The 17,349-nt window shown below is 35.6% G+C and overlaps 1 protein-coding gene across 3 annotated transcripts in view; it reads left to right on the top strand.

Annotated features, from left to right (window-relative positions):
- The window catches only part of rn (rotund), a 1,149,518-nt gene that overhangs the window by 649,783 nt on the left and 482,386 nt on the right, over positions 1–17,349 (top strand). For all 3 annotated transcript variants that reach the window (XM_069846929.1, XM_069846927.1, XM_069846930.1), the window contains exon 3: positions 15,273–15,347. In XM_069846929.1, coding sequence (XP_069703030.1) covers positions 15,273–15,347 — 75 coding nt within the window. The remainder of the gene's footprint in view (positions 1–15,272; positions 15,348–17,349) is intronic.

Below are 17,349 nucleotides of genomic sequence, written 5' to 3' on the forward strand. Positions count from 1 at the left end.
TATGTTATGTTATATTATATTATATTATATTATATTATATTATATTATATTATATTATATTATATTACATTATTACTGTATATCAGAAGTTACTGTAATAACATTATAGCATTATGTCCATCTAGAGAAACTACACTTTCCAATGTTGAAATAATAATTAATTATACAACTCGGTTAATTTAGCTTCCGATATTACTTCATACAAACACAGACACATTCTCTGTAGGCTATCTTTCATAGCTTTCGATTGTTGCTGTCCAAGGCCCCTTATAGACGAAGTCATTTTTTAATTCATTACATGGCCTTAGATGGCAGTTATTTTAATTTTAAAACTCATTTATCTCATTAAATATCAGTCCTATCAAAATTTTTCAAGGAATAAAACTTATCGCAAATTATTTTTAAAGAAACTTTTGGTATGTAATATTTTTCACAAAAATCAATAATAAGCGAGATATTTCGATTTAATTCAGGCCCCCTTATAACCCCTCTTTTAAATAATGTATTTTGAATGCCATATAGCCTAAAATCTTAGTTACAACGAACTTAATTTATATTCCAATTTTCATATAAATCCGTTCAGCCATTATCGCGTGAAAAGGTAACATGCAGACAGACAGACAGACATACAAACAAAAATGTCAAAAAAGCGATTTCGGTTTCAGGGTGGTTAATTATATGTGTTAGGACCAATTATTTTTGAAAAATCGAAAATTACCAGAAAAATTTCGGCTACAGATTTATTATTAGTATAGATTAATAAATAAATAACAATTGAATTTGTAATGATGGGTAGTTTCATATCATGGTCTATGAAGAAAGGGGTCGCTATGACAACAATGATGTATTAATTAATATTATAGCATGGCAAATCATTTCATAATGTTAACTTTTGCGTTTCAGTTGGCATGGTAATATTTTTATGCTCGACCATGCCGAAATGTAGTAATTATACACCTGGTAGCAGCCCTTTAATGGACCTCATTAACGTACACCTATTCATTAAAGTACAGGTGTTCCACCAATCAGAAAATACCATTGTAGCAATATGAAAGCACAAGTATCGATTATTCTCGGATATGCAATCGAAAGACAACTAGTTCTGTTACTATAATAATTAGCGTTAATTATAAATAATATTCAAATAAATTCAATTTGTCATCTCGTTTTTTAATCTCTAATTCAATTTCAAGGTTATATCAAAATTAATGTTTATTTTACTCTCTAGATTATATCAAGGTCAATGTCGACATTTGTTTCTCGGAAAAAAATCAATACTTTCGCGTCTGCGTACATCTCACAATTTACGAGGTATTGCACAAGGTCAGTTCCGCTCCTCAGTCAGATAAGAATAACATGAATACTTATGAATAATTTCAAGTTAGAAATATGGTCGAGCATAAAAAGTCGTATGAAACTTGACTATAATGGTAATTAAGACGCTCGTATGAAAATTATGAAACTCGCTTGCGCTAGTTTCATAAACATACTCGCATCTTAATTACTACCATTATAGGCTCGTTGAATAATGTACTATTACTACACTAGAGTAATAATGTGGCATATAATGTACGATTTTGACTAACGATAAAGATTGTTTATAATGACAAGCGATTTGAAGAAATCCATATGATCGATTCTTAACGTCCATCATTCATTCATTCATTCATTCATTCATTCATTGTTTTGGTTTGTAAATTTCATAATCTGATTGGCTATGTACTGTATATTTTTAGTAGAGCAATCAGTGTAGCTCAATCGGAAGACTCGCTGGCCTGTTGACCCGGAGCTACGCTCGGACTTGGATTGGATCCCCCGTTTGGTCTGATTGCTAGTTTTTTTTCCGAGGTTTTCCCCAGCCGTGGGGCGGATGCCGAGTAGTGTATTACGAATTCTCGGCCTCACCTCGCTTTATCCCCGTTTAGTCTGATTACCTGGTTGTTTTTTTTCCGAGGTTTTCCCCAACATAAAGCAAATGCCAGGTAATCTGTTGGCGAATCCTCGGCCTCACCTCACTACGTCTCGCCAAAAAATTGTAATCTTATACAATTTTGACTTGTTCCACATCCTAAAGCATCAATGCTAATGTGAGATCTACGGAATACAGTAAACCCAGTATTCTGCAATTTCCGGTCCTATTTTTACGTCTTCTTCTCACTCTCCGTATAAGATTCAAATATATTAATGTTGTCTATCATCTGTTTTCTTCTGCGCTGAACATTTCTTCCGTTCACCATTCCTTCCTGTGGATACTTCACTAGGCAGCTACTTCTTAGCCAGTGACTCGGCCAATTCCTTTTTCTCTTCCTGATCAGTTTCAACATTATTAGAAATAAATTAGAATAATAGATTTAGTATAAATAAGTACAATTTGCTGTAAAGTTTGTGCTTCTAATAAACGGAATGAAGTAAGCTATAAATAACAATCAATTCTCTACTAATAGTGATACTCACGTACTTACTTACTTACTTACTTACTGGCTTTTAAGGAACCCGGAGGTTCATTGCCGCCCTCACATAAGCCCGCCATCGGTCCCTATCCTGAGCAATACCAATCCAGTCTCTATCATCATATCCCACCTCCCTCAAATCCATTTTAATATTATCTTCCCATCTACGTCTCGGCCTCCCCAAAGGTCTTTTTCCCTCCGGCCTCCCAACTAACATTCTATATGCATTTCTGGATTCGACCATACGTGCTACATGTCCTGCCCATCTCAAACGTCTGGATTTTATGTTCCTAATTATGTCAGGTGAAGTATACAATGCCTGCAGCTCTGCGTTGTGTAACTTTCTCCATTCTCCTGTAACTTCATCCCTCTTAGCCCCAAATATTTTCCTAAGAACCTTATTCTCAAACACCCTTAATCTCTGTTCCTCTCTCAAAGTGAGAGTCCAAGTTTCACAACCATAAAGAACAACCGGTAATATAATTGTTTTGTAAATTCTAACTTTCAGATTTTTTGACAGCAGACTAGATGACAAATTTATATAGGAAACTTATGTCTTAAATAGAGCGAATCAAACGTAAGTTACCCGCACTCTCACTGAACGACAAGATTGCTTTTTTGATGGACAACTCGTATTTTCCCGGTTACTTGTTTCCTCTAAGGCCGACGCTGGACAAAAGCCACGGGTTTTCCTGTTAATTTATTGTTGATACTAAGCCAGGGACACGATTCAACTGACACGTTACGTTGTTTTTCACCGTTAGCGAGTTGCCTGAATTTAATTGAGAAAGAGACATTCTCAACCGTAGTTTGAAACACAGTACAACTCTCATTTTCTTCGTTGATACGTAGACCTACCTACTTACCTACTGACGAAGTCCTACGAGCTGTCAGTGACTCCTTCACAGAAATTCTTGAATAATGATAACTAGCCTAATAAAATTGGTTAACAGTAATTTCTTGACTCACAGTAACTCTTTGACTGTCAATAATTCTTTGATTGAAAATAATTCTATGTTTGATTTACAGTAACTAATTTGACTGATAGTAACTCCTTAATTGACAGCAGGTCCTTGACTGACAGTAACTCTTTGATTGTCAGTAATTCTTTGACTGACACTAACTCTTTGACTGTCTGACTGATAGTAACTCCTTGACTAACAGTATCTTCTTGACTGATAGCAACTCTTTGACTGATAGTAACATCTTGACTGACAGTAACATCCTGACTGAAAGTTAACTATTTAACTGATAGTAACTCCTTGACTGATAATATCTCCTTGATTAATAGTAACTCCTTGACTGACAGTAAATCCTTGGCTGATATTAACTCCTTGACTGACAATAACTCCTTGACTAACAGTAACTCCTTGACTGATATTAACTCCTTGAATAACAGTAACTCCTTGACTGACAATAACTCCTTGGCTGATATCAACTCCTTGACTGACAGTAACTCCTTATCTAACAGTAACTCCTTGACTGACGATAACTCCTTGACTAACAGTAACTCCCTGACTGATATTAACTCCTTGACTGACAGTATCTCCTTGGCTGATATTAACTCCTTGACTGACAGTAACTTCTTGACTGATATTAACTCTTTGACTGACAATAACTCCTTGACTAACGGTAACACCCTGACTGATATTAACTCCTTGACTGACAGTAACTCCTTGACTGACAGTAACTCCTTGGCTGACAGTAACTCCTTGGCTGATATTAATTCCTTGGCTGATATTAACTCCTTGGCTGATATTAACTCCTTGGCTGATATTAACTCCTTGACTGACAGTAACTCCTTGACTGACAGTAACTCCTTGGCTGATATTAACTCCTTGACTGATATTAACTCCTTGACTGATATTAACTCCTTCACTGACAATAACTCCTTGACTAACAGTAACTCCTTTACTGATATTAACTCCTTGGCTGATATTAACTCCTTGACTGACAGTAACTCCTTGACTGACAGTAACTCCTTGACTGACAGTAACTCCTTGGCTGACAGTAACTCCTTGGCTGATATTAATTCCTTGGCTGATATTAACTCCTTGGCTGATATTAACTCCTTGGCTGATATTAACTCCTTGACTGACAGTAACTCCTTGACTGACAGTAACTCCTTGGCTGATATTAACTCCTTGACTGATATTAACTCCTTGACTGATATTAACTCCTTGACTGATATTAACTCCTTCACTGACAATAACTCCTTGACTAACAGTAACTCCTTTACTGATATTAACTCCTTGGCTGATATTAACTCCTTGACTGACAGTAACTCCTTGACTGACAGTAACTCCTTGACTGACAATAACTCCTTGACTAACAATAAGTCTTTGACTGAGAGTAACTTTTTGACTGATAGTAACTCTTTAAGTGGCAGTAACTTTTTGACTGACAGTGACACCTTGATTGACAGTGAATCCTTGATTGACAGTGACTTCTTGATTGACAGTGACTTCTTGATTGACAGTGACTCCTTGACTGACAGTAACTCTTTGACTGGCAGTAACTCCTTGACTCACAGTAACGCTCTAATTGATTTTTAATTAATATATGTGAATTGAAGACTCATTAGAAGAAACAAAAGAATAGTGCAAAGGCGTACATGATAAAGTCTTTACATTATTTACACGGTTCAAGAGGATTTTGTAAGCAACGTTGTAGATCTGTTTTGACATTTCTTTTCCTTCCTATGTTCGGTCTATGCAGAACAGACAAGATTACGATGTAGTGCAAGTCTGCTGTGCCGGACTTCAAAGAGAATCCTTAAGCTGCAGCCCTCATACCGGGTGGCTTTGCTAGTGAACATCCTTGCATTCTAAAGAATGTTTTATCCTCTCATGAAATTGCCCTTAAACCAAAATAATATTGTACTGACTTTTAAGGATTAAGAGATTATCTGTCTGAACTTAAGCTTAGAAATTTCTAACGCAGTGTGTTGAATTCAGACTTTCTTTATGATGAATGAAAATCTTCCAGGGAGGGGAGAATTGAGTGTGGGCTGTAAAGTCAAGTTTATCTATTGAACAATGTAGTAATTAGCTCTAATTCAACTCGCTAATTTCCAGGAGTTGTAGAGGACACACAACTAAAGAACTGAAGATAAGAAACGAATGGTGGGAAACCAAATTACAGGGTGTTAATTATCTTTATTTTAAAACTAATGCAAGTTTTATCACCTTAGTCTCAACTATACTTGTAACACAATTACAATTATGTAACGAACCATAATTAATAAACAAAAAATCAAATTGATACTGTACGTGGGTGGTTCAATAAGTAATGCACTTTTTTTTCTCATTCAAAGTTTGTTTTATTACAAATCCAAATATACCACATTATTCCCCAATTAATTGACTACAAATATATATTTTTCCACGTAGTCTCCATTAAAATCTATGGCCCTACGTCACCTAGATGTTAGAGCCTGTGTGCCATCTCGGTACCATTCAGCTGGACTTCCTCTCAGCTACGTCCTGATATCTCCTATTATCTGCCCATCGTCGTCATATCCCTTCCAATGGATCGCATCCTTCAGGGGACCAAACAAATGAAAGTCGTATGGTGCGCGATCCGGACTGTAGGGCGCATGAGGAAGGACAGTCCACCCAAGTTTTGTGATTTCTTGACGCCTTGTCGCTGTTAGGGACCGAAAATCCGCTGTCCTGTTATTATTATTATTATTATTATTATTATTATTATTATTCGTAAGTAGCTGGAGTTCCTAGTCATGTGATATTAAGCTCAGGGCACTGCTTGAAACAATATTCAGAAGTAAAACAATGCAAGGGACATACTGTATATCCTTTCTCTATGGGTTGGAAATAATATTTTTCTTAATTTACAATTCATGTTAAGAAATAATCAGCTAAGCCTCTTGTTAATAACATGTATCAAAATATAATTAATTATTTATTCCGTCTTATGGCTTAAGCATTGATTACATATGAAAGGAAAACACTGATGTGTTACATCTTATTTAGTCTTAATACTAACGTTTTCGCCCTTTGTAGGGCATCTTCAGGTATGAGATATAACAGATATCATCTAAAATCAATTACAAGAACTTTGCTTTACATTTGGAAATGACATAACTAGAGTAAAAATATGACATAGTGACAATAACAATCATCCAAAACAATATTAAAAGATCATGCCAAATATTAAAAACAAAGTAAAACGACGTAAGTTTGCATAGGTATGAAGTAATACTGAATACGTGATGTTGGCATACAAAGTAGATCTCAATACATTGGTGTCCTAAATATATTGTACTGTTGCCAATAACTTGTTGAAAGTGAATAGAGAAGCATACAGAGAGTAGAAATCACTGAGCTGATCATAGTAAAATCAATAAATTACTAGAAATATAAAAACCTGATATTACTAAATGTAGAGTCGTAAAAGCAAATATGACTAATTTCATGGAGCGAGTAAAATTCTTGTTAAGTGTTCTGTGCTCTCCTATAAAATATGCGAAAAATCTAAAACATCGCCGTACACAGGTTGTTGAAATGAAGGAAGTTCAAAGTAAACACCCAAGCCTACAACTACATACAGTTTCGTCGCTCTGTACATCAGAATGAATACTCGACCATATTTGGTCACCGGGATGCAGTTTATTCAATTAAACTGATTACATGTACAACAAACACATCCCTTCATTTCAACAACCTGTGTACGGTGATATTTTAGATTTTTCGCATATTTTATAGGAGAGCGTACCTGAAGATGCCTTACAAAGGGCGAAAACTTTAGTATTAAGACCAAATAAGATGCAACACATCAGTGTTTTCCTTTCATATGTAATCAATGCTTAAGCCATAAGACGGAATAAATAATTAATTGTATTTTGATACATGTTAATATATTTCTTTTGCTGAGAATTGAACTCTGGTCTGTTGGAATTGTAGCTCGAAACACTACCACACGGGATATAGACAGGTTCACAATACAGAGAAACTTTCCTGTACAACGGACCGTGGTGGACAAAATTACGTTGAATAGGAAGATATTTATGGTACATCCTATACCACACTATAGCATTCCCTTTTCGTCTGGCTCTGCAGGAGTGCTCGCTCTTCTCCGTGAAACTCTCCGGGCTTTTCAGGTCAGTCTGTACTCCTTTAAATATTGCAGTTTTGTCCCTACTCGTCTGGGAAGCTGGTGCATTCGAAAAAGAGTTCAGATTTACGATCTTGTCTGTTAGAAAAATATCTCTTGCTATTCATGTTTCAATCACAATGGACTTAGGCCTATCTTATTATTATTATTATTACTATTATTATTATTATTATTATTATTATTATTATTATTATTATTATTTTACAGTTTTATTAGTCGTAGACGAGTTTTGAATACTAGAAATTAAAAATCGGTAGAGAATGCAGTTTTTAGGTTGGTGGATGAAGTACTGAATTTGAAGTTCGAAATTACATATTGGAGGGATATTGTCTGATTTAGCTAATGCATTTGACTGAGTAGATCATAATAATTATTTATATTGATAAGTAAATTAAAGTTTTGTGGTATTAAAGATGAGATCGTACATCTTGCGTATCAAATCGCCATGAGTGGCGCAGTTGGTATAGCTCTGGCCTTCTGTGCGCGAGGTTGCGTGTTCGATCCCGACCCAGGTCGATGGGATTTAATTGTACATAAATGCGACAGGCTCATGTCATTAAATTTAGCAACATGTAAAAGAACTCCTGCGGGACAAAATTCCGGCACACTGGCGACGCTGATATAACCTCTGCAGTTGCGAGCGTCGTTAAATAAACCATAACTTTTTTCTTACGTATCAAATAAAAAAACAAACACTGGAAATGGATATACCAAGTACTCACAAAGTTACTCATTCAGAATAACTTATAAGTCCAGTAGAATCTCGCTAATCTGTACTATTTGGGGAATATTTTGTCCCAATTAACGAAAGTCCGGATTAAATAAATAAAATAAAAGTTCCCGTTCATATACTATGCATACGCCTTTTGTTGAACACTTACATTTTCCACCTACATTTATTGGTTTCTATTAGTGAATGTTATTGTTTCGTTGGTCTTGTACGTTAAGGTCGGAAATTCTTGTGAATTAATTTGATCTACAGTGAATAATTCTCATTTTTTAAATATATCGAAGTCCATTTTTATCAATACTTCATGGACTGAATCATTGAACCTTACAAATACATTACCATTATTAGATTCCACAACTGCTTTGACATGTTGTGTAATTAATAGCTAAATTGGTTTTTGGCTGTCTGAATTAAAGTAAGTCCAGATTATCGTAGCCCGAATTAAGAAGGTTTTGCTGTTTATACGTGGAGTTCCACAGAGATCAGTTTTAGGTCCATTATTGTTTCAGACAGTGGTATTCAATCTTTCTCTCTCTCTCTCTCTCTCTCTCTCTCTCTCTCTCTCTCTCTCTCTTGCTAGCGTACCCTCAAAATATATATATTTTTTTATCTTTGTACCCCCAAACTACATTTTAGTTATATAAGAAGTAATAAAAAAGACTGTGATTTATGTTGTATGGGAAAATGAATGATTTTTATCATCATCATCATCATCATCATCATTATACACACAGAAGTTACTGGTAAAATAGAAAAATAGTAGTGAAGTATATGAAATGTTATTGAAGAAATGAAAAACGGGAGTTGATACTGTAAAGGAAATATGTAAACTGCAATAATAATTATCATCAAGTGTAGCCTAATAAAATAAATATGTCAGCATTTTGAGATATATAATCAGTGGGATACGTACCTCTTGATACAACCCTGCGTACCCCTGGGCATACCCGTACCATAGATTGAAAACCACTGGTTTAAGTTATAAATATTAATGCTATCTCCTATCACTATAACTTCCATAAGTAACACACAGTGAAATACAAACTTACCTGCACATATTGTATACTGATCTCAGTAACTCTTAATAATAAGGCCTTAAGACCTTCTCCTACACTCAACAAACTCTTAAGGGATGAAATGACATGTCTTCTACTTATCACCTTTAATTTCTTCTTAGTTTTCGTATTTTCAGACAGTTTTTTTTTTTTTCTAAAATTGGTTGTGTTATATTCACTACAAATACTGTATCTTACTGAATTTTCTGGGTTTAGACATCATTTCTGCTTGCGTACAAAGCATTCTAACGAAATACTGGTATTTATGTAGGTAATATTTTGAAATGCAATAATTGTAAAATTATGTTAATTCCTCACAGGTGTCTGTATCTTACTCATGCCATCTGTTACCATAGTAACAGGTGGTCGGAAAGGAGTTAAAATTATGTCTTGTCTTCGCTGAAAGGTCCTCAGACCGCCGTGCAATTTCAACACTCTTGTTTTGTCTAACACAATGTGTACTTTAATACTCCTCCTCGTGCTTTCTGTGCCGCGATCACTTAATGGCTGTTGAAAAAGTTGAAAATAAAGAGTAAAAGAACAGCCTGTTGTGTTCAAAACAAAATATATGGTTTAACAAACAAAACGTGCGAGAACAATTTAGCCCCTTCAAGTTGTTTAAGTTATTATCTTAGCGTCCACCACTGTGGAGTAAGGGTTAGCATGCCTCACCGTGTAACGAGCGAGCCCGGATTCAAACTCTGGTTGAGACAAGTCAGTGGCGATTCCTCCAAGAAGGATATCAGGATGATCCTACAGTTTAATTTCGTGCCTCTGAGGATAGAAAAGATTTTAATTACATATTTTGATTTTCAATGCGTCCCGATGTAATAAATTCCTTTAAGATTCCACTTTCTGTCGTGAGATGTCGCCACTGTACAGCGCAGAAATACTTTCCGAGGAACGATCCAAATATCTTAGAGCAAACGGTTTTTTCTAGCTGTGAAGTTAGGGGACAGGGGAGAGTGCGTAGGGAGGGGTATGGCTTGAGTTTAACCGTGTTTGAGGATATGACAGCATATCCTAATACTACGACCCTTCTTTCTGGGTAGTGGAGATCCTCTCAGAGACTACAATAAGGATTTTTAAGTACCCTTGTAGCCTCCTCAAATGCAGTTCATTGGTCATTTGAAAAGAATAGAATAAACGAAATAGTAAATAATTTAAAATGATATAATATGAAAAATAAAATGAATAAAAAACAAAATTACATAAAGATAAATAAAATAAGCTGTAATAAATACAAGAATTAACAGGACTTTCAGATGACAGGACAGCCGAAAGAATATCTGAAGTTGTATTTGATCATTTAGAAGAATTTAACTGCAGCAAGAAATTAATTGCGCAAACGTACGACGGAGCATCGGTTAATATCGGGCAATAGGACAAAGGCTTAGGAACTATATTTGCAACTAAAAAGGGGAGGAGAATCGAACTTCACTACTAATAAATTGCCAGTTCCAGAATCGTGAGTCAAAGACTAACATAGGCCTACTTGTATTGATTTTGCATGCTCTATTATTATTATTATTATTATTATTATTATTATTATTATTATTAGTTTGTTCACATGTCAAGCAAATTTATTACAGAACAGTTTTATTGCAATCTTGAAAATTTTGGTTCCCAGGGACTTAAAGGTTTTGCACTTTTGCCATGATTATTTAAAAAGAATTTTGTGAGCATTTTGAATATATAAGATTCACGATTCTGAAAAAAAAATTGAGTATCTGTGAGGATTTAATCAATAAATTGGAAATACTTGGTAAAAGTCTGTATTCAAAGCTTGTTTGTACACTAGCAAGCCGATGTGAGCTGATTAGGATAAAAATCCGTCCAATTCCTTTGACATGAAGCCGCCTGCAGTCCGATCAAATATTTGTGAAGTTTTTTTTATACCTCATCTCTACACGCTGTGTTTTCTATCGCTGTCTCAAGTCTTGTATCTGCTATAAACTCGCAGCTTGTTTCCTGTACCCCTACATTGTTAATGGGTACTACTGCATGTGGCTGGAGAGCGGGGAGTCGAGATGAGAGAGGGTTGCTCTGTCTGGGGGGTGTCTGGCAGAGCCAACGAGCTCAAAGAGAGAGCCTGTGTGACCTTGTCGCCGCCGTCTCCATGACAACTACTCTGATGTGGAAACTCACTCATCTGTTCCTCTCCGCCTCTCAGTTAGTGTTTCCCCCATATCGATCATCATAGTTGCAGTTTTCCCCAGTTACCTCGTATCCAGGTCAAAATTAACGAAGCGACAAGTGTTGGCTTTGCATAGGGAGACCTGGGGTTCGATATCTGGCACAGAAGTTTTACACGATCCCTGTTTTCGTTCTTTTATGGCAAAAAAGGAATACGATATGATTTAGCACCTATAGCAGTGTCAAAGCAAGCGCATTTTTCTGACCTTGACGTCGTGGGCGGGCATCAAGCGCTAAGTATGGAAAGAGGAAGGGTTGTGTATATGAATAAGCAACCTGTTGGATTAAGAAAACAGTGGTGCACAAACTTCAAACGGAACGTGAAATTTTATGTCGTTATTTTTATATGGCTTCTTTCTGTTTAATATTATCTATATTGTCTGTAAAACAAAAGTACTAATACTGATTTCTTACTATTGCACTTGTGTTTTAAATCTTAATAACATAGTAGAGAATTAAGAAGGAATATTCACTTAAATTCCATAGTAGTATAATATGATACTGTATTAAGTGGACGATACACATCATTCATAAAGAAAGTGATATTCCAAAGAAAGAGATTGAGTATGACATGATAAGTTGGAATTTATATTGATGGTATTTTTAGCCTTACAAAAGTAATCAATAAACTAATCAAAATAATATTACAGTACAAAGCAAAGTTACCTAGGTACTGTATCTGTTTTAAGTGTAACTAATATTCCATAACAAAACTCTTGTCGCATTATGCTTTTAAGGTGATATTTGTGAGCAACTTCCTGTCGTGGAGTAACGGTCAGCGCGTCTGGCTGCGAAACCAGGTGGCCCGGGTTCGAATCCCGGTCGGGGCAAGTTACCTGGTTGAGGTTTTTCCGGGGTTTTCCCTCAACCCAATACGAGCAAATGCTGGGTAACTTTCGGTGCTGGACCCCGGACTCATTTCACCGGCATTATCACCTTCATATCATTCAGACGCTAAATAACCTAGATGTTGATACAGCGTCGTAAAATAACCCAATAAAAAAAACTTCCTGTCATCAGAATATTAAATTATTTTCTCGAAATGTGATGAAGCTATAGAGCTGACATTTTTACAACACATGGGCACGTACGTATCTTTTGCTTATGATGTAACAGTAGTTGCTTTGTTAATTCATTTCCTTACAAACAATTTCCATGCGAATATTTTCAAAATTTTCAATACACTATCTTCAGTAATACGTATATACGGTATATTAGATTTACGAAAACATTCTGTAAGGCTACAAAATAAATAGGCCTATATCTGAAAATTTCATTTTTCTATACGAAAAGTTGAGAAAATATTTCTTTTGATTTAAAAAATCAAACTTGTGAAAATTGAGCATTAAAATTAAAACTTACATTCTTATAATGCACTTATACTTCTCAGGCAAATCTAAAAATTAACATGGATACAGTTTTAATAAGTTCTCTTCCCTTTAGCTATTGAATCAGTGCTGGCCATCCCTGAATATAGCTCGACCAAGCGGCATATACCACCTCTTTCGTCTGTCTCTTTCCTTTCCGCTGTAAAGCGCTCAGGCTCTCCTGGGCTCTAAAGCGCGCGCTTGATCCTGTGGGCATCAATTGACATGCCTGTAATAGAGTAATAAATGCATGGAATGTAATATTTTTTTTATTAGTCTATTATTTATCAACGCTGTGTCAACTACATTCAACTCTGAATTTAGTGAACCGGTTATAGTGAACATTTGGCTGTAGTGAACTTAAATCGTCGGTCGCGATCCACATGCATTACAAAATAATATAGGCTACACTAAGGCTGGGCGCACACTTATCTAGAAAAACTGCTTTAGACCTATATTATACTATCAAATTTCACTTCCTTATCATGCCATGTTTGCAGTTTTTCGTGGGAAAGATAAATAATGCGTTAGCTTCCCGTTGCTTTCCGCACACCACTCTCTCTTTCGCATCTTAAAAGATCCCAGTTGGCTCCAATGTGGAGGTGAGGAGAGTGGATTTGACTAATTAGGCTCTCCGGACTTCACCGAAATTCACTACAAGGGTTAAATATGTATCATTCTATCAGAGATTTCGACGCAATCAGAGGCCGGGGAATCCCAATTATTCTTTGCTCCCCCCCCCCCAGCATAAATTGAAATATAATTATGTAAACTGGTGTCACGGAAACCGGAAAATTTTAATTTTAGCAACCTTTGACTTTTGTGAGGAAATTTTGAAGTTCAGAATGTTATATAATTTATTTTATTTATCTTATTTTTAATTATTTATTTATCTAGCTAGCCAGTGAGTACAAATTAAAATTATAAAACAAAACTGTTTCTAGTCACTACCGTAAGAGCCAGGCTCGTGTACGGTGTGGTCTTAGCCAATAATATAACATAAAATTTACAAGGACAGTTTACTAAATACAGTAATTCACTTAATGCAAACCAATAAATAATACACAAGAGCAAAAAAAAAAAAAAAAGAAGAAGAAGAAGAAGAAAAAGAGAGAAAAAACACACATATAATATAAATTGATAATCAGACAATCAAACATGAATATAGTCGACTGAAATAAAATGGTAAAAAATACATACATTTGTTAATATTGTATAAATATTATGAACAATTTTATAAATATCTTTTTTAAAAGCTCCAATTTTAAAATATTTCAAATTTGGAAAATGATTTGTAATTTTATTATAAAGTCTTGGGCCGAAACTAGCACCAAGTTTAAGAGCTGCACTTGTATGACATTTAGGCTCAATTAATGGGAAAGTAGACTTTTGTCTTCGAGTACGATATTAATGTCGATTAGATTTATTTTCATTTGATTTATGTGGTAGTAAGTTAGTAAACTATATTTATAACTTTCTTCAATAGTTGATACTTTAAAATCTGTATAAATTAAATTTGTTGGGTTATCCATTTTTTTGGTTAGACAATTTTTTATTAATCTTCTGTGTAATAAAATTAATGGATTAAGTACAGATGATGTTACTCCACCCCAAATTTTTTATATCATATTGTATTAATGATTGTAATAAAGTTAAAAATATTATTCTCAATGCCTCCTTAGTGATAAAATTTCGAAGTATTATGAATTTATAAATTTTAAATTTATACATTTCTCTTTGGGATTTATCTTCGTCATTGTCACGTGTTATTTCGCAAAGAGTAGAGTAAAATTATGTCGAAGTTTTATTTATGCTCTTTCGAGCTCTTCAAAGTGAAGAAAAATTAAGTCCCACAACTGTTTTTACTATTATCATGAATTTTTTTTTTGTTGTCCGCCTGGAATAGAAGCCACATCCTTCTATTTCGTGACAGCTCCCTCAACATGTTTACCTCGCTCTGTTGCTTCATTTATTTGTCTTTCCAGCATACTTCTAACAATATAACACTGGCTGCAGTCTGGCTGATATTGTAATAGAAAACATTCGGAAAAATAAAAACTATAACTGTCCGTCTAGACGGCGACATTTGAGGAGGAAAATTGAGTAGTTTTCTTATGCAGTGCATCTAGTGTAACTATGGAAACAGACCGGGGAAAAAAGGAGAATAACAGACATCTTGGGTATTACATAACAAGGCTATATCTTCTGTCTGTCTTGCAGAATGCAATTTCAGCTGGATGCAGGTTGCAGCTCCGCGGTGAGGGAGGGTTGTAAGGGTGAAGTTGTAAATCTTATCAATATCCCCTGTTCTAATAGGGGTGTTTTCTTTTTATTTTTGCAGCAGTGCGGACCCCATGGCAAAGAAGTGGACTACGCGTGGCCCAGACAGGCTATGGTAGCGAAACAGGGATACGAGGTGAGTAACTTGTGGTACACGACAGTGGCGACTGATTGACTGAGGCAAGTGAGGCCGGGCCTCAGTCAGTTGGCTTAACTGAAATCAAATTTTGTGTTTTTATATAACACGCAGGGTTTGGAATTGAACGGGTTACATCAGCTTCTTGTCTATGCGGATGAAGTGAATATGTTAGGAGAAAATACACAAACGATTAGGGAAAACACGGAAATTTTACTTGAAGCAAGTAAAGCGATCGGTTTGGAAGTAAATCCCGAAAAGACGAAGTATATGATTATGTCTCGTGACCAGAATATTGTACGAAATGGAAATATAAAATTTGGAGATTTATCCTTCGAAGAGGTGGAAAATTTCAAATATCTTGGAGCAACAGTAACAAATATAAATGGCACCCGGGAGGAAATTAAACACAGAATAAATATGGGAAATGCCTGTTATTATTCGGTTGAGAAGCTCTTATCATTCAGTCTGCTGTCCAAAAATCTGAAAGTTAGAATTTATAAAACAGTTATATTACCGGTTGTTCTTTATGGTTGTGAAACTTGGACTCTCACTCTGAGAGAGGAACATAGGTTAAGGGTGTTTGAGAATAAGGTGCTTAGGAAAAATATTTGGGGCTAAGCGGGATGAAGTTACAGGAGAATGGAGAAAGTTACACAACACAGAACTGCACGCATTGTATTCTTCACCTGACATAATTAGGAACATTAAATCCAGACGTTTGAGATGGGCAGGGCATGTAGCATGTATGGGCGAATCCAGAAATGCATATAGAGTGTTAGTTGGGAGACCTGAGGGAAAAAGACCTTTAGGGAGGCCGAGACATAGATGGGAGGATAATATTAAAATGGATTTGAGGGAGGTGGGGTATGATGATAGAGACTGGATTAATCTTGCACAGGATAGGGACCGCTGGCGGGCTTATGTGAGGGCGGCAATGAACCTTCGGGTTCCTTAAAAGCCATTTGTAAGTAAGTAAGTATATAACATATTAGTTATTTGAATGAAGCATATATCGCTGTAGAAGAATTTGAAAACTTTGATGTACATAGAACTGTTTTGCAGTAAAATTTGTTCCTGATGCCAGGATCGCTCGTGCCGGGTCTGGCTTGTGATGTATATAGACCTGTTTTGCAGTAAAATTTGTTCCTGAGGCCAGAATCGTTCGTGCCGGGTCTGGCTTAATGCATTTCATGTCCTTTCGCGGGCTTTGAGTTTACGCTTAAAACGTTGTAGCTGAGGCACAATTCGTCTGGCCTGGTCAGGTTTCACTCCTCCCATCCATGGGCCGGCCTCAAGGGTAAAGTGGGGTGGGAATAGCAGTGGTGACTTGTTTTCCTAACTAGGCCATAAATAACAAAATTCCAGCTCTTTGGCAGGCAGAGACCCACTCGATTTTCTCCCCTTATGTCTCAGTTTATGACATAAGCGAGGGTGTTGTACTATTGTACTTCGTAGTACAGTAGTGAATCTGGGCCAATGTTGTTATGTATTTTGGGAAAATATAAAGAGAAACAAATGAGAGAAATAATGCTGGTGAAGTTGATTCATTGTTAGAGTGTCTTTTTTCGAGAGGAAATAATACTGAAAGAAAGGAAGTTTTAAATAAAGAGAGAGACTACCGAGATACCTACGACATCGCTGATAATTTTTCTGACACAATCTTAAAACGCAAGTTTCTATTGCATCCTGGTATGGGCAACATAAATGTTTATGTGGTAATGTGAGGCAAAATAAACTTCTCTTGGTCTTGTTTGTTGCTGTCAAAGGAAAAAAAGAAAAGAAAGAAAGGGGAATTTCAACACATAATATGGGATGCTTCATCACACTGAAACAATCACTGAAACTCACAGCATAACAGCTTATTTGGTGAGTGAAATTATTATTTTTCTTGATAGTAATAAGAATAGACTAATAATAGTAATAATGATATTAATAATATAATAACAATAATAATTAATATCATAAACAAATATTTCCTATCGGAGGCACTTAAACTAGT

The sequence above is a fragment of the Periplaneta americana genome, chromosome 15, assembly GCF_040183065.1.
Source record: "Periplaneta americana isolate PAMFEO1 chromosome 15, P.americana_PAMFEO1_priV1, whole genome shotgun sequence".
Lineage (NCBI taxonomy): Eukaryota > Metazoa > Arthropoda > Insecta > Blattodea > Blattidae > Periplaneta > Periplaneta americana.